General features: G+C 42.3%; 1 protein-coding gene and 1 long non-coding RNA gene across 6 annotated transcripts; both read right to left on the reverse strand.

Moving 5' to 3' along the window:
- Nucleotides 1–1,551: 1,551 nt before the first annotated feature.
- Nucleotides 1,552–7,924, reverse strand: LOC124649174 (diacylglycerol O-acyltransferase 1-1-like). Its single transcript, XM_047188840.1, has 16 exons — nt 7,489–7,924; nt 6,890–6,970; nt 6,708–6,781; nt 6,546–6,621; nt 6,280–6,347; nt 6,013–6,136; nt 5,357–5,455; nt 3,795–3,896; nt 3,578–3,714; nt 3,327–3,408; nt 3,189–3,209; nt 2,793–2,855; nt 2,662–2,709; nt 2,381–2,443; nt 2,098–2,151; nt 1,552–2,015 (listed from the first exon to the last, which is right to left on the reverse strand). The coding sequence occupies exons 1-16, from the start codon at nt 7,867–7,869 to the stop codon at nt 1,911–1,913; spliced, it is 1,578 nt and encodes a 525-aa protein (XP_047044796.1). The 5' UTR covers nt 7,870–7,924; the 3' UTR covers nt 1,552–1,910.
- A 1,237-nt stretch (nt 7,925–9,161) lies between these two features.
- On the reverse strand, nt 9,162–11,736 carry LOC124649176. Of its 5 annotated transcripts, none has more exons than XR_006986554.1 (5): nt 11,478–11,736; nt 11,221–11,377; nt 11,045–11,133; nt 10,710–10,935; nt 9,162–9,689 (listed from the first exon to the last, which is right to left on the reverse strand). It is a non-coding gene; the product is annotated as an uncharacterized LOC124649176 (long non-coding RNA). The 5 variants fall into 5 exon arrangements; XR_006986552.1 differs by adding an exon at nt 9,789–9,862 and having other exon boundaries at nt 11,221–11,736; XR_006986553.1 differs by having other exon boundaries at nt 11,221–11,342; nt 11,478–11,735.
- Between the last annotated feature and the right edge of the window lie 7,412 nt (nt 11,737–19,148).

The following is a 19,148-nucleotide window of genomic DNA, read 5'->3' on the forward strand; positions in this document are numbered from 1 at the left end:
GTGTTGGATTTGGAGGATGTGTACAGATCCCTTGCGACCATGGCGCGGGCTCGATATGCAGTTCTCGAAGGTGGAGCTGGATGCCTTTGCGGCCTCCACCTCGATGTTGGTTGGCAATGGGGATTCCTCCCTCTTCTGGGAGGACAGATGGTTGGATGGCAGGTCCATCAAGGAAATGGCGCCTGAGGTATACGCGCTAGTACCTAAACGCCGCAGGAAGGCGCGTACGGTATATGAAGCGTTGGTTGAACGCGCTTGGGTCTCCGACATCGTTGGTGCGCCAAGTACCCTCGCACTTTGGTAGTACGTGCAGTTATGGGGTAGACTCGGAGACATACATCTATCTACGGACCAAGATCGGTTGATTTGGCGCTGGACGACGGATGGCCAATACACCTCTCGTTCCTACTATGACATCCTCTTCCAGGGGCCATCATCTCAGGATCCTGGAGGTTGAATTGGAAATCCCGGGTGCCACCGAGGGTGAAGTTCTTCATCTGGCTGGCCTGCCTGAACAGATGTTGGACGGACGAGAGACTAGCGCGGCGTGGTTTACCGCATGCGCCTAGATGCCCACTCTGTGACCAATCGGTGGAAACCATGACGCACCTGGGTGCTCGTTCTCCAGGGCGGTCTGGTATGAGGTTCTCTCGTGGATACGATTCACCACATGTCCTCCCACGGTTGAGGACGACTTCGCGGAGTGGCGTTTGCTGGTGGTGCGGACCGCCCCACGCCAGCTGTACAAAGACACCTCGTCGATAATCATGCTTACGGCGTGGTAGATTTGGAAACACCGGAATGTTGCGGTCTTCGATAACGCGCATCCATCAGTGGCGTCCTTGTTCAACGATATTAGTTCTGAAGCGCGGCAATGGGGTGTTCGCCAGCTCCTCCCCTGGAATAGGATCTTTTTCTTGGGTCGAGTTGTAAGACGGGGTGTTCGTCCTCTCGGAGACTTATACATATAACCTTCTTTCTATCAATGAATCGAAACGCAAAAATTAGAGACTAGACATTGATTCATTCAAAGTTTAAAATACACTAATACACTCTATAATGCAATTTACATAGACAGAGCTCTATACAGAATATGAGACTCGTACAGGCAAAACGCTTGCCGTACCACAACTTGGTTAACACGGTCATCTCTTTTATATCCCTTTTCAACAGCGTATAATTCTTCGTCAGTAGTTTCTTAGAGGTACACAGGCGGCAATCTCTCTTAGCCCCAATTTTCAAATGGGCATGGGCTGCAATTTAAAAGAAATTTCCCGATTATAACTTTTCAACTGGAGCACCTTTATTCTATAGTAGCTTCATGGTTTCTGCTACAATAACTACAAGAAATAAAATACTCCACTTTTCATCGTCACTTTTCAAAAAAAAAAGATATTAATAGTACCTTATTTTGATTGCCCCACAATCACCTTACGGGAACAACAATATTAATAGTCTGAACTTTTTCTAGATACATGTATCTGTGTCTAGATACATCTGTACAAAACAAAACAAAAAAACTACATCATCAGTTGCCTCTTCTATTCAAGAGAAACAAATGTAATTATTTTTTATTAACAAATTGCCCTACGGGCACTGGGACGCTTCCTAACAATTTATGATACACGGTAAAATAATTAAGGCCGTATGCATATGTAACGCACAGGCCAGGGATAATAAAGCTTCCATTTCTACAAAAAATTATCACCGCCAGCAATTAGGCAGGATTCTATATCAGACTGAAGCTTATGTACAGTCACAAGCCTGCAACCACCCGTCACAAAACATGGTAAAATTATGCACTGTATTTTCCAAGAAAGACTGGAAGGATGTATGCCAGTGTTGGAAATTATGCAGCTCCATGTCGTAACATCCTTTTGCTATAAACAGGAAGAGCGATATGTGTTCTTCTATCCCGTCTTCCCAATCCTATTCATCACATCATGGTAGTACAGGAGAACGCACATAGGCTGTCCGTAGATGCAGAAAAAGAACCAGAATATCATGTTGCCGGCCTGTTGAAGGTGGCACAAATTAGAACTGGTCTAACATCAAAGTAGATATCCTTTTAGTACAAACATGGTAAAGATGGCTAACCATTGTATCTCTGAATTTGCTCTTCAGGTATGATGTCAATATGATAAGGGGGATCTGGTAACAAGGGAGGAAAGGATATGGAATAAGCAAAGTTCATTGTCTCAGATGGTATAACAGGATGGGCCCATCCATCCTGCTTACAAACAAAATTCCACATATATACAAAATGCAAGATGATCCTCAAAAGCAGACACATTTTTACTTAGAAAGTAACAACATACTAATAAATGAAGTGAATGAGATGGCACGTTATCCTATCATTCAGCAGTAATTTTTGACATACCTGCAGCATGATCCCTAAGAATGCCCAGAACTTGACAATTCGGCAGGGGACAGCAACACATAACTGGTGTACATTAATTAAGATAAGGCATCATGAGTTAATCAAAACAGGCCAACTAGCAAATTTTTATTTAACATAATTAAAAAATGACGTAACCACACAACTGCAACATTTTATTATTATAAGCTCAGAACCAACTTGGATAAAAAGAGTGGAAAAGAGAGCTAAATAACTGGTGTGGATATATGAAGTGCCTGCGCAAAGAATGGGGCATGTTTTACCTCATGGAGCACGGCAGATACAAAAAATGATACAAAGACAGCAACTTCCTGCAAGAAAAACAGCACAAAGGACCCAGCTTAAACTATGCCAAAGCATGAAGAGCTTAGTAGTCTAACAGCTAGCAGTTTACCTTTGATATACCACTGCGCATGCAAGGAAAATATATATGGCGAACAACCCATTTATGCACAGGCTGTGAATGCAGACATAAATAAAAAATAGTTAAAAACAAATAAACAAATTAGTGGAGAAACAGCAAGCAATATAACATAAATCAATAAAATTCGAGGTATTTGCCACTCCTTTACCTACATGAAATTTGGTAAAGTTTAATCATAGAAAATGTGCTGTTCTTGTCGAAACAGTTTCGTTTGAGTTTGTCATATTCTCATGCTGTTTCTTTGAATAAGATAAACATTCTAACATTCTAACTCCTTGGACAAAAATGCAAGCTTATGGACAAATATGGTCTCTAACTGCCAGAAGGTTGCAAGAAAGTAACATGGTAGAGAAAAGAGAAGCATACCATGTTCCATTTTCTCCAATACTAATACCATCCGAGTACATAAACACATGCAACAGAAGTAAACATTATAGACAACATTAGGTCTGTTGGTCAGAGGAGAGAAAATCAGGACTAGCTTGAAAAACTCTTGTATTTCACCTCATCAATTGTTTTTGCATTCCACCAATCTTTGTAGAATTCACGGTCACCAAATCGAAGAATCTCAGCAAGTATATTTAACCTGTGTAATACAAGAAAGTATAAACTGTAATTCTGCATTGTTAAGAGTGTTAAGAGATACTATTTTCATACGGCGGATAATCTCTAGTGTAAATTTAAGAACAGAGACTTGCATCCTGCAATTTCCTGAGATTAAACTATCCACTTGATGCCAAGAAATAGGAATTTACCAGAGATGGAAAAAGCAGTAGAACATGCAAAGCCACAAGTAAACATTTGGTAATGAGAGCCTCAGAACGGTCTCTATGGCATTTAGGAGTCCTCCCTTCAATGGATGTTGAGAGTTCACAACGATTGGATTTATATACTGCGATTTCAAAAAGATCAATAAATCATTAAGAACCACATTGAATATTTTACGAGACATACAAAGATAAAATCACTTACTTGCTCAATGATGAAGCCTTGAACACCAGTAAATATCAAGTACAGAATAATTTGACGAATCAGCCACCCTTTTCTAACATATGAAGTTCGGGGATAGCTTGGCTGCATAATAATACTACCAATTAGTTCATTTTAACAGCACACAATCTGCTACATTCCCTTTCGCAGCAAGGTAATCTTTGATAATACAAAAAAAAAATCCAAATAACAGCATATAATATTTTCAATGCCAGTCAACTGACAAATGAAACAGAATACTGACTAGAGTTTATTCTCTGAAAGATAATTAACTCGAGACCTCTAGGTTGACATTGTATATGAAGGTTTCCAGCAAAACGAGCCTCTAGGTAGACGTTGTATATGAAGATTTCCAGTAAGAAGTTCGGTTGTTGATGACTACGTGAAATGTACATATTAAATATGTAAATACACGAAACTGGAATCAAAACTAGCCAAGAAAAGGATCAGAGGGATATCATTGTCCAAGGATTAGATTGCGGCCACTTAACTGTGATGTGATGTGCTTAATTTATAATCCTCTGTGGAAAGAATAGCCACAAAAGTAGATAAAAGTGGGTCAAAACAAACACTAAAATAGGATAAAGCTGGTTGGATAGGCTGGATTATCATAATCCACTGCAAAGCCACTTTTCTATAAGGCCTGCAAGCAGTTTCAGGTGGAAGCAGCAAAGTACCACCGACAAGACGATATGTTGCAGATAGAACCTGTTCGAAGTCCCTTTTCCTTCTTGCGAACCACAAGAGCGCATAGAAGAGCAAAGCTCATTTTCAAAACAGGGTCAAGAAGGGCAGGTCGCAGGAAGCACTTTTAGAAGGTTTGGAGTAATCGTTATTTATCACCATAACGCAGCCTATGGCTACATATTCTCTTGTCAAAGTATTTCAAAAACCAAAGTATTTCAAAACTACAGTATTTAATCCGGTAGGCACAAGATACTACAGTTTTGACATAACAGAATTTTTTTAGAGTATTTAGAATATTGTGACCTGTTTCCCTAGCATTGTATTTAGCAACGTAAATTGGCTAGTTGTTGGAGGATTCTGTTGCAAACTCGCAGGAACTACTGCCATTTCTTCCACCAAGATCGTCATTAACACCATTCGTCGACCAAGATCACCATTAACACCACACGTTGACCGCGAAGGCCGCAGCCGGTGTCCTGCGACTCCACCACATACCCGACTGCGAAGGCCGCTGCGGAATTCCACCTACTCTGCCCTTCCGCTGCCAAGTAAGCAGCCACGGGAGTCCAGCTAACAAGCATGTGAACTTCCGATTTTGTATCATAATCTCTGTAGAGAAACATTTCCCGTTCGAGATTATGTAGGAGAGTGCGGTGATATTGTTTTAAAAAAAGAGGAAACTGATATGGTATACTAGGCAAGAAAATGTATAAGAAACAATGTGTGGTGCTTCCTCTTCACCAAATACGACATGAATATGGGGGTGGGGGGATCATCAAAACATCAAAATCAGAATAGCCCCCTTTCAGAAGTTGGGGTTTGCACGACTGAATTGGAATTGCCAATCATTAAAATACCTGGTAGCATAATGTTGGAGCCATCATGAAGTATATTAGGCTCCCCAAAGTTGGAGCTTGTAAATTATCCATGTCAGCTGTGCTGAATGCATTATCAACCTAATAGATGGCAAATTATTGTGATGCAAAACAAAGATTAATAAGATAGCAATATAGCCAAAATAAAAAGACTGCACAGAAAAAGAGCACGGGAACAGAAATAGTATTTCGTGAATATTATAGGAACTGAAAAAACAAATCCATTAAGTAAGACATTTATGTAGGGCCCTTGGGTAGAACCATAGAATGCATAGCCTATATCATTTTCAAAATGAAGCACTATCAGAATAGGTCATCTAATTTGTTCCAATATAACTATCATTTAATTTTGCCCCAAAATACATGTCAACCATTTGGAGGTAACTTTGAACAAATTTTCCTTTTACCTCTCCCATGTGGTCATTTGCCTTGTCATTAATTACTGTTGCTACAGCATGCATCATCCCAGAAAATAAGTGGAATAGTAATGAGGGGGAATGACAATACTAGTACATAAACCTTGGTTCATTTATATACGGTGTAGGATTATGATAGTGCTGGGTAACAGTTCGGATATATCTGTAAGCGAAATGAGAAGAAATGTCACATAAAAGAAAAGGATAATGATGGAAACATACCTTCTTATCGCTTATGGTTAATCGCCTTATGTCATGGTTTGTATGTGCAAAAGATACAAGCTTCAGACAAACAATGCAGGCAATGAACATCAACAAAAATCCAGATACAACCGCTGAATCACACCTGAACCAAGTGCAGGATGTGGTATTAGGACGATGCAAACCAATGATATACAATTCTTGACAAAAAAGATGAAAATATCACTTGATCAACAAAATACATAATCCACACCACATATTCAAAGAGGTGCATGAGCATGTCCTTACATAAGAATGACAAGGACTGGATATACAATTTCAGCAGTTATAAGAATGACATGGACTAAGGTAGCAACCTGCAAAAAAAAATGAACACAAAATCGGTGTTTAGTTGTTACAGCATACAAAACTATGAAGAAATGAGATGGCACAAGAGAACCCATGATCCATATTATAATAAGTGGACAACTCCATAAACTGTTTTTCAGAATACAGAGTATCAGTAACAAAAATACAAAATGTATAGTACACGAGTTAAGAGAGTCTTAGCTTACAGCATCAGTAATATCGTTACGGAACGCCAACTTCTCAACTGCAAATGCACCCAGGGGGAAGGCCGGCAGAGTAAGGCTGGAAGAATAAGATATCATAAAAACGAATAGAACGCATTATTAAACAAGCAGAGTGGCACACACTATAGCAGAACTGAACATTACCAGCACATTAGAAGTGGCCAATCTCGAAATGATTTAGAGTTAAACCAAAATCCAGTTCGTATCAATAAGCCATACTGCAAACAAGAATCAGGAGTAAAAAAGACTACACAAATGCATTATGTGTATGAAGAAGTTAAGGGGATGGTATATATTTTTCCAGATGAGAAAAGGCAGATAAGAACCTTCATTAAGTTCTCGATAATAAGCCTTCCATTCACTGCAACCAGAACAACAATACATAGGTTGAAAAGGCCTGCGTGACTCTGTTATATGGCAAAGAAAAGTATCAGGGAACAGAGGCTCTAGCAGCTAGAAGTTATGACATCATAAAATGCAGCTCAGGCGAAAATATGACAAAAGGCCAGAGACAAATAATTGGCGAAAAGGATAGTTCTGTCCGTCCCATTTCAGCATATGCGTTCTGAGTTACCTAAATCACTAATATATATGATGCGTTCTGGTGAGCATCTCAACAAACTCCACCTCTACACAAATCATGCAACTACTAACCGCACTAATCACGTGGTTTCGTGAGCTAGTTTCCAACAATCGTACTAGTACTACTAGATTTGTACCTTGTCGCACGTCAGCGGCCTGAAAGGTGTGAGATCCACACCAAATTAACAACACCTTTCAACACACAGGCACATGGAAACGCCTGAACTACACATGACAGAGATGACTTATGGAACCCAGAAAAGAAATACAGAGCAGCCGATGGAGCGCCAAGCATTTAAACGAAGAGCTGTCCTGTGAATAAAATGGGGAGGAGCTCGATCACCTGCTTGAAGATGGCGTCGGAGCTGAGGGGGCTCTCCTTGGCCTTCCGGTGGACAGGCGAGGCCGCGCGGAAGCTGAACGCGGTGAAGTCGACGCCGCTTCCGCTTCCGCCTCCTCCGCCGCCGGCGGCGGCGGACGAGGCGTCCCCGCCTGAGCCGGCGCGGCGGTGCGACGAGGAGGGCTCGGCGGGGCCGGACTCGTCCCCGGAGTCCGCCGCGAAGCTGGCGCGCGCGGCCACCGCGGCGCCGGAGCTAAGCCGGCGGCGAAGCGCGGCCACGAAGCCCTCGGGGGTGACGTCGCCTCTCCGCGGGCGCGGCGGGCGCCGGTGGACCGCCGGCGGCACCGGCGGCGGGTCGATCTCGGCGCTGTTCGAGTCCTCCATTCGTGAGGCTAGGGTTCCTCTCGATCGATTTGGAGGAGGCGAGAGGAGGAGGAGGAGGAGGCAGGACGGGCTTCCCCGGTGGTGACGTATCAGCGATGCAATGCGAGGCCAGCTTTGGTTTGGTGTGTATCACACGTCGGGCCGGGACGAGGCTGGCGTGGGGCCAAGCTGCCAGGTAGACCTGACTCCGAGTCTCCATGTGCGGCGGGAAGCGCTCTGTCCGTTGAGCAGGTCAGATGGAAAGTTCCAAGCTCCATTTTCCTTTTTATAACTTGCTGCAAAATTCTTGGAAAGAAAGGAATGACTTGGAACGATTACGCGGAAATTTCAGGATGGTCCTAATAATATCAACTAGATGGACAGCGCGCTTCGCCGCGCCGCCTGCCTCACGTTCTCAGACGGCTTGCATATGTGATGAAAGATCGATACAGAACGGGGCGATGGGGCAGCGTGCGTGTTTTTTATGCCATCGCGGTGGTGTATTAGGTTTGGATTGTAGAAGAATATATCACGCACTTTGTCTCGCATGTTACGGCGCTTCACCAGTCACCACACCCCTGAATGAAATTTTAGTTGTTCAAATAGCCTTTTGTCATGTTCAGTACCAGACAAAGAGCTGCTAAAAATATCTCTTTTTTCAATAAAGAGCTTTATTACATAAAAGGTTTAAGACTACACCCGGCCTACAGTATCTCATGTGTTGCTTGACGAAATTAACACCAAACTAATATTTGTGGTAAAATTAAAGGTCAATATGTTTCACGGACAGATAAGCATAAATATCTTACACATACAATCTTGCCATCCTTAACAGATATCTCGCAAAAAACTGCAACATGGGAACAACAGACTGAACACTATCCGCGTCCATCCCTAAGTAACACTCTGGCGGCACTCTGCTAGAATGTTACTTGTCTTTTTCTGCGGGAAATCGTGGTTATCCTAAAAAATTATAGATGAACCAAGATAAACTGCAAAAGGAATACCAACAAAACGTTGGAAAATGAAGAACCCAAACACATGATAGGGGTATATCAAACCAAGGATGGGGCGTGCATAGATATAAACCAAGACTAACAGCTGCTTCAGGGACAATGGTTGGGTCACACCTGTTTCAGATCTGACCAGTGAGAAGCTCAGAATACATTAACACGCATGCATATGAAATTTGTATGACCTGCTAATCAAGAAGATTACTGACATTTCAGTTCCCACAAAAAAGTTGTGACTAAAGTTCATTTAGAGCATGTACTAACAACTTCAAGAACTCACATGCAAATAAACACAAAATATTAGTTCACCACTCAATTGTATTGGGCAAAAAAAAAGAATTACTTAATTTATGTAATGGGAGCTGATAATACATAGTATATCGCTGCGCCAGTTAATTTGGATCAGAGAAAGTATTTTATTTTTCTTTCTATTTCTAATTAGTAATTCTAGGCAGCCTCCCTCTAACTATTTGTAGACAGTTGGACTGACGCTGCGCCTTTTCTTGCCACGCCCTGGTGGGGTGGCTGGTAAGTCAATGATGCTGCATAGAGCTGATCCGCCTATTGTTTGGGGAATGATTCTCAACTTTGACCGTCTTGTGTGTGCTCTCCCATGCACACTCCACAGCGGCAAACTCGGTGGGCATGTGGTCGCCATGGCAGAACTTTGGGACGGCTGATGTCTAGGAGTTGACACCATCCGACAGTATCCCTATGCCGATATACCCCTCGAAGGGCCATTGCTATGGTGGATGGTATGGATGGAATTGATGGGCAGCTGAAGGACGGCGCAAATGTGCTGAAGGATAATCAGCCTGTATGATCGACCTGCAAGAGATGGTGATTAGATGCAGTCAATAGCTATTGTTGAACCAAGGAGGCGAATTCGTGCTGCTGCACTTGATATCCACATGAATTCGGGTTTACATTCTTCAAAGGAGTCCATGTTCTACTGATCTTGTCACTTTTTTTTAGCAGCCATGGCCGTGCAATCTATAGGCCTGGAAAATGAGGCATGGCTTATATTTCGGTATGTGCAACTAATCATATAAAATAAGAGTTAACCCCCCCCCCCCCCCCCGAAAAGCATTGGTATATGAAACCAGAAAATCAGGCAATATCTATACTTCTATACACTTTTTGATTATGGAGTAAAAAATCAAACCCCCATGCAGTAGCAGATTTCGGAACCTGAAACAAACCAGGATAGTTCTAAGGTATTGCTACATTGTCGGTAATCAATCATGCAATTTTGATTGGTGAACAAAAGTAGTAAACCATTCATGTTGTAAGTGAGAGCTTGAAGTATACATAGTAATTTTGATAGGCACTTCACCTTTGACAAATGTTTCAAATTCAATCATGCAATTTTCTCACATGTTGCCAAGCTAAATGTGAATCCTAAGTTCTTTCTTTCTAAATCGTGTGTATGCCCAAACTTGATGGCAGGTCTAGGAACCATGAATACATAGCCGGTATTTGTCATAGAAAATTTCAGACACACGGGGAGCATCAGCCAAGGGGCCAGTAAAGCAGAAATGCATCACTGTTTCCTATGCAGGATGACAACAGTAGTAACTGAACTGTTAGATAAGCTAGACGAAGAGATCATAGGCTAAGCAAATTATTCACTCAAACTAAATTTCTATTCCTAACCCAAGATGTGTAAACAAAACATGCAGAGTCATCATAATGCACGCATGGTCAGCTAAATCTAAACAGAATAGGTTAAGGCTAAAACGGTTTCGGGTAAGGAGATTTAGCACAACAATTTCAGGCAGAAAAGACAATCAAGGTTGAAATTACTCAAATTAGCGAGGGTATAAACTGCAGTATCCATGAGTTTACCCCTGCCACGAAGAAGACCGTGTGTCGGGCGCGATCAGCAACATGATCAGAGGCACGGGATCCATCGTGTAGAGGTGAATGTCGCCGGTCTGGAACTTCGTCGTGACGTGAATAAGCTGTGTTAGCACATGCCCCGACCGTGCATTCTTGTTGCTTGATGAGCCCTGGTCCTCTACACCATTTGCCTCTGCCGGTGCATGCCTAGATGCAACGGCACAAGTTCGTCCTGCACAAGTGAAGAGTATTAGATGCATTTAGCCGGAGGTTCGCACATTTCACGAACCGAAAATATTTACAAAAAGTGCAGGTGGGAGCTCAGTCTCCAGTGGCCCTACATGAACAACAACTTATGAAGTAGGTGCTGCTGAGGCGTTTGTGTGTGTTGGCAACAGAAGAACCACCATCTTAGAACAAAAAAGAGAACCTATAAATTGCAACCAAGTTTTAGACAGAGCAATCAATCTGAGTAATCGAAGGGAAAAACAAAAAGAGGGAAATCCCGCAAACCTACAGTGAAGAGGAAGAGCAGTAACCAGCAACCCACCACCAGCACCGCCCGGATTCAACGCCCCCAACTGTGAAGCATGCCGAAGAGACGGATCCCGACGCTGCCGCCTCCGAGCAGTATGCCGACTCCACAACAACAATCGATTAGAACACGGCCGTTTCTTATATAGGTACAAAGAACAATGAGCAGCACACAGATAGACCATCAACGCAGAGCCATCCGAAAAAGAAAGAGGAAAAAATCAAGAAGAATGAAGGTACCTCGGGTAAACCAGCGGGCCACTCCGGCCAAACGAACAGGCGAATAAATCCCGCCAAAGAAACAGCCCCTCCAGACCCAGATCGCCGATGAAGAGAGAGGAGCCGCCAGATTGGAGAGCAAAGCCGCCGCAGCCGGCAAGACCAGCCAGCGGAGAGGGAGGATCTGCCGGATCCGAGAGGAGACCTAGCGGCAGCCAGAGAAGAAACTCCACCACGAATCGAGAACGCGGTCGACCAGTCAAACCCCCCAACCCCACACCGACGGAAAGATAGAGCAGGCCCAAACAGACACACGTCCACCATGCAGCAGCGGGCCAGACCCGAACCGCAGCCCTCACACCGACAATGGGCCCCAGAGCGCCGTCCAAACGCTGAGGATGCTGGGATCGCAACGGCCTTACCTTTTTTAAGAATTTACTATTATAAACGTTGATATTTTTCTTAATCAAACTTTACCAAGGTTGACTTTGACTAAACTTACACCCTCCGGTCCTATTTAATTGACTCAGATTTAGTACAAAGTAGTATATGCAATGTAAGCAACAAATAATGTGCATTTTAATCTTTTTTTTGGTAATAAAATTTTATTCAAAGAAGAATATTTTCCCTTTCGTATAAAATAAGGTTAGGGTTAGATTTAAGGGAAAATCCAAGGTAGGAGAGACTTCAATATATCGAAGCCGACTTCTTATGTTGTTGTACTCTCATGCCTTCGCTTCTGTTATATATCACCGTTTCCCATCTGATCACTGCAATCCCATCTTCCCCCTCTTCAAGTTGTCCCCCAATTTGTCATGATGTTGATGCCCTCGCACGACAATTACAATGCGGGATCCCGTGGGGAGGGGGGAGGGGGGAGAGATAGCGATGCAGCATTATCAGGGGAGCTTCCCGATCTACACATCTTCAACTCAGTCCCATTCTTCTAGGTTCGACGCTTGGAAAATTTTCTAGGTTTGGAATTTCTGAAATGAGGACAAATTATAGAGTTACTAGAAATTATTTGTGCCCCTACTTCTCCTTTCTCTCTGAGCACATACATGCTAATCTATATCTCTTATAAAGCAGAACCCCACTAGAGGGTCATTTAAGTTGTCTATCTCAACATGCAAGCTATCCACATCATTCATTCTATTAGCCACCCAATTCTCCATGTCATCCCCTACTAACATTCATTAATACCCTACATGCAAGCCACATCATCTATTTTTTAAGCCATCCAATTATCCACATCATCCACTTTTACCCGCCAACTACATAACCATTTCAAGTCAGTTTTTTTAAGTTAGCCTCTTGACTATTTACGCCAATTGAATAATGCATGTTCCTACAAATAACATCCTATTCCAATCAATTTATATCCTTTTGTTTTTTACAAAATAGAGTTATCGGAGAAATTCCTGCTGCAACGCGCGGGGTATCCTTCTAGTTTAATCAACATCTTGAGTCAACATTAGCTTGTCGTGATTAATTAGCACTGATCTATTCATTAGACAATTTAAAAACATGAATGGGTTGTAACCTTAAACTCATGCCATTATATTTAGAACATAAAACTTGAGCATGGTTATTAGGGTTGAACTCCAAATTGAACATAAACGTATAATGTTCATTCAATGCTTACAACACCACAAATCTTAATAGCTTTAAATTAACATTAACCCAAAAGCAATTAGAGCTATAACATTAGTAGTTGACATTGAATAGGGTCTAATTAGGGTTTTAAGCACAACTAGATTCATTCTAATATTGATATTAGTTCTTTTTTATAGGATCAACATAAATACCACTGGCCATGGTAAAGACCACTTATAAACCATATAGGCTTAGGTACTTACCGTAGAGCAGCATGTTGATGTACTAGTACTGAATGTCATTGACACAACTCTTCTTGTGGCCGGTAGTGGTCCTCGGTCTTCGTCTCCCTTAGCACTTGTTTAGGATGGGTCGTTAGGGGGAGAACCAGATCGACTTTGTCGTGTGGATCGGTCGGTTGGAAGGAGATTATATTATTTTCCTTATATGTAGTATTGTAGTTAGTGCTTGGTAGACTAGACCAAGACCAATGACGGGTGTAATTCTGAGTGAGCTAGCTAGAAAACTGGAGAATGAAAACACAGTCGAATTTAAACGTTTGGGAAAATAGAGGGAACACAACCTCCTTGACATGAACTACGACTCGACTAAGTTCTAATTCACCATAGAATAAAAAAATAGATCACCAAGGGAACTGTAAATTTATATTATATCATTACAAATGATACATAGACCAACGAAAATCCAGTGAAGAAGATCCAATTATCTAAAATCTAGGCACATGGAACACAATTGTAGACCAAGGCAACCATTAATTTAAAACAAATGCACGGGAGGAAGACGAGTTGCACTAGTATCTCGGTGTCTGGTCAGAGAGCTCTCACATCTGTGGGATAGTTGGACCATGGTTGCGTAGTCGGCGGTGCAGGAGCTAGTGATACATGTGATTCTGTAGGTGGTATTGGTGAGGTTGTGCCGGCCGGCGATGGCTGACAGGTAGAGAAGCAAGGAGAAGCATAGCAAGGATGAGGAAGAAGGGAAGGAGAATACTGTCGAGGGAATACCAAATAGGTAGTCCCCCAGGGTGGAGATGACCCATGTGGCTAGGGAGGCTCATAGCCGACTTATCGCCGCCACTTCCTAGTGGGCTTGCACAAAGAGACATGTGCTAGCTCACACCTAGGTCGGTCCAATAGGAGTCCTGCAGCAACACGACACAAATAGACTTGGAGTAGAGTACAAGTAGATAGATGTCGGATCCCTTAGGGACACAGCCTCCTGAACTGACTCGGGTAAATTTGCAATCCTAACTCAGTCGTGTATATAAAGCCGACATGGATCGTCCTAGAGAGGACAAGAGACAACTCATTGTTGAGAACTCGCCTTAGCGCTAATCGTAGCCTAAGTCACGAGAGAGAGAGAGAGAGAGAGAGAGAGAGAGAGAGAGAGAGGGGGGAGGGAGGGAGGGAGGCGAACATGTAGGGGTGGAATATCGAGCAGCTCGAATCGTTAAAGCTCGGATCGTTAAGGCTCGTGATCGTTAAGACTCGGATCGTTAAGCTCGTTATGACTAACGAGCTAAACTCATTATTCGGCTCGGTTCGTTATCTTCTTGCGAGCGCTCGCGAGCTGCTCGATAAGAACATTTTTGCTAATTATAAGAATTAGTGTAATACATAAATTAAACTTAATAGATGCATAGCTTTATTCCCAGGAAAACTTAATAGTCACTAACAAGCATCAAACATGATACATTTCGAAGACACCATCACGGTACTTAAGACATAACAAAAAGGTCTCCAATAGGCAAAGAACAAAAATGACGTCTCCAACAAATTAAAAGATTATGTCAAATTAAGATGGCTTCCGTTAATTGCTTCCCACAGAAGAATCCGGAAATGGTATGAATTCCACATCATCATCACTATCATCTTGCTGCAAAAATAAATGATATTGCATTAAATTTTTCACTCTAGTGTACAAAGGATCAGGGATTCAAGGCTGACAAGAGAATGACAAGTAAACTTACAGTTGGAATCGTAGGCCTCATATAGTTATCTTTTGATCCTTTTATGAAGCTAGCGGACACAAACAAGTGCCTCAACCATTTTCGGGCGCAAGGAACTGCGGTAGTCATCTAAAACTCTACCCCCTGTAGAGAATGTGGACTCTGAAGACACACTAGTTGCTGGTACTGCCAGGAACTTTCTTGCTATCTTTGCAATAACAGGATACCTATGAGCATTCAGCCTCCACCAATCGACTATTTTGAAATTACGATCAGCCATGGGATGAGTTTTGTCCTCAAGATAGCAAGTCAATTCAGACTGACATGGCTCTGTATTTGTCTCCTCCAAGAATGACTGGAACCCGCTCAATATGGACATAGATGTAGCTTGATTCCTAGAACTTGCACTTTGTTCATTGCTGTTGGCTACCTCCTTCTGTCGATTTTCTACCTCATAGGTAGCATACAGATCAAAAAAACTCTGCTTTGATGTCTTCTGCCTCATGCATGCCTTTCTCTCTGCCATACAACTGCTTAAAACAGTAATCAACAAGCTTCATTTTAAACCTAGGATCAAGAATGGTTGCAATGACCATAACATTGTTCTTCACCTTTCTTTTGTTTCTCCCAATGTCATTGCCATTCTCAGTATAAGTGCTATCCCAGTATTTATCAAACTTGTCAAGCATTGCCTTTCCCATCGCCTTCAAATTCTCATCATTACTTTGCACAGCGTGGGTGTTCACAGCAATCTTAACATTCATGATGTATGGATAAAAGATATTAGCAGTAGGGTAGTTCGAACCTGATAGTACAGTGGTCACCTCAGCAAATGCTTTTAAGATTGGTTGCATTCTGCCATATAGTGTCCACTCTTGATCAGTAGGCTGCCATTTGTAATTAGGATTTTGTTGAGCATATTGATCCAAAGCTTCTCTATACAAAATACTAGCATCCAACATCCCGTGAGTGGAACTCCATCAGGTGGATACATCTAGGCATAAGCCTTTCTCACACTAGTAGGAAAAGCCTCATCAGTGGCGCACCAAAAATGGATTCTGTGGCGCATGGGAGGTGCGCCACAAAAATAAGGTTTCTGTGACGTACCGGCCCATGCGCCACAGAATTAAGGTTTCTGTGGCGCACGTGTGCTTAGGTGCGCCACAGAAACGCGTGCGCCACAGAATTGGTTTTCAGTGCGTGCTTGTGACGGTAAAGCACACGTCCGTTGGGAACCCCAAGAGGAAGGTATGATGAGTACAGCAGCGAGTTTTCCCTCAGTAAGAAACCAAGGTTATCGAACCAGTAGGAGATGAAGATCACGTGAAGGTTGTTGGTGAAGGAGTGTAGTGCGGCGCAACACCAGAGATTCCGGCACCAACGTGGAACCTGCACAACACAATCAAACTACTTTGCCCCAACTTAACAGTGAGGTTTTCAATCTCACCGGCTTGCTGAAAACAAAGGATTAAACGTATGGTGTGGAAAATGATGTTTGCTTGCAGAAAACAAAAGAGAACAATGATTGTAGTAGGTTGTATTTCAAATGTAAAAGAATGGACCGGGGTCCACAGTTCACTAGTGGTGTCTCTCCAATAAGATAAATAACATGTTGAGTAAACAAATTACAGTTGGGCAATTGACAAATAGAGATGGCATAACAATGCACATACATATTATGATGACTACTATGAGATTTACTTAGGGCATTACAACAAAGAACATAGACCGCCATCCAGCATGCATCTATGCCTAAAAAGTCCACCTTCGGGTTAGCATCCGCACCCCTTCCAGTATTAAGTTGCAAACAACGGACAATTGCATTAAGTACGTGCGTAATGTAAACAATACAAATATCCTTAGACAAAGCATTGATGTTTTATCCATAGTGGCAACAAGCACATCCACAACCTTAGAACTTTCGTCACTTCGTCCCGCATTCAATGGAGGCATGAACCCACTATCTAGCACAAATACCCCCTCTTGGAGTTACAAGTATCAACTTGGCCAGAGCCTCTACTAGCAACGGAGAGCATGCAAGATCATAAATAACACATATGTGATAGATCAATAATCAACTTGACATAGTATTCCATATTCATCGGATCCCAACAAACACAACATGTAGCATTACAAATAGATGATCTTGATCATGATAGGCAGCTCACAAGATCTAAACATGATGGCGTAATAGGAGAAGACAACCATCTAGCTACTGCTATGGACCCATAGTCCAAGCATGAACTACTCACGCATCAATCCGGAGGCGGGCATGGTGATGTAGAGCCCTCCGGTGATGATTCCCCTCTCCGGCAGGGTGCCGGAGGAGATCTTCTGAACCCCCCGAGATGGGGTTGACGGCGGCGGCGTCTCTGGAACTGTTCTCGTATTTTGGCTCTCGGTACTAGGGTTTTCCGAGACGAAGGAATAAATAGGCGAAGGGGCAGCGTCGGGGGAGCCAGGGGGATCCCTCCCCACATGTCGGCGCGACAGTGGGGCCCCCCGCACCGCCCTATGGTGTGGGCCCCCTGCTGGCCTTCCTCGACTCTTCTTCGGTCTTCTGGAACACTCCGTGGAAAATAGGGCCGTGGGATTTTCTTTCGTCCAATTCCGAGAATATTTGTAAACCAACTTTCCTGAAATCAAAAACAGCAGAAAACAGGAACTGGCACTGTGGCATCTTGTTAATAGGTTAGTCCCAGAAAATGCATAAAAACATTATAAAGTGTGAATAAAACATGTAGATATTATCATAAAACTAGCATGGAACATAATAAATTATAGATATGTTGGACACGTATCAAGCATCCCCAAGCTTAGTTCCTACTCGCCCTCGAGTAGGTAAACGATAAAAAGAATAATTTCCGAAGTGACATGCTACCAACATAATCTTGATCAATACTATTGTAAAGCATATGAGATGAATGAAGTGACTCAAAGCAATGGTCTATAGTTTGCTAACAAAAAGATAATGACTAAACAACCTGAATCATATAGCAAAAACTTTTCATGAATAGTACTTTCAAGACAAGCATCAAAAAGTCTTGCATAAGAGTTAACTCATAAAGCAATAGATTCTTAATAAAAGGTTTTGAAGCAACACAAATGAAGATTTAAGTTTCAGCAATTGCTTTCAACTTTCAACATGTATATCTCATGGATAATTGTCAACACAAAGTAATATGATGAGTGCAATAAGTAAGCATGTAAGAATCAATGCACATAGTTGACACAAGTGTTTGCTTCTAAGATAGAAAGAAGTAGGTAAACTGACTCAACATAAAGTAAAAGAAAGGCCCTTCGCAGAGGGAAGCAGGGATTAAATCATGTGCTAGATCTTTTCAAGTTTTGAAATCATAAAGAGAGCATAAAAATAAAGTTTTGAGAGGTGTTTGTTGTTGTCAACGAATGGTAGTGGGCTCTCTAACCCCCTTGTCAAACAGACTTTCAAAGAGCGGCTCCCATGAAGGATGTTATCTCTACCAGCAAGGTAGATCATCCCTCTTCTCTTTTGTTTACACATGTATTTTAGTTTCATTTATAGATGACACTCCTCCCAACCTTTTGCTTTCATAAGCCATGGATAACCGAATCCTCGGGTGCCTTCCAACATTTCACATACCATGGAGGAGTGTCTATTGCAAAATTAAGTTGCTTACTGATAAATCAGGGCAAAACATGTGAAGATAATTATTAATGAAAGTTAATTAATTGGGGCTGGGCACCCCATTGCCAGTTCTTTTTTGCAAAATTATTGGATAAGCGGATGTATATACCACTAGTCCATTGGTGAAAGTCCGCCCAACAAGATTGAAAGATAAAACACCACATACTTCCTCATGAGCTATAAAACATTGACACAAATAAGGAGTAATAAAGTTTTGAATTGTTTAAAGGTAGCACATGAAGTATTTACTTGGAATGGCAGAAAAATGCCACATAGTAGGTAGTTATGGTGGACACAAATGGCATAAGTTTTGGCTCAAGGTTTTGGATGCACGAGAAGCATTCCCTCTCAGTGCAAGGCTTTGGCAAGCAAGGTTGTTTGAAGCAAACACAAGTATAAACCGGTACAGCAAAACTTACATAAGAACATATTGCAAGCATTATAAGACTCTACACTATCT

The sequence above is a fragment of the Lolium rigidum genome, chromosome 4 (genome assembly GCF_022539505.1).
Source record: "Lolium rigidum isolate FL_2022 chromosome 4, APGP_CSIRO_Lrig_0.1, whole genome shotgun sequence".
Lineage (NCBI taxonomy): Eukaryota > Viridiplantae > Streptophyta > Magnoliopsida > Poales > Poaceae > Lolium > Lolium rigidum.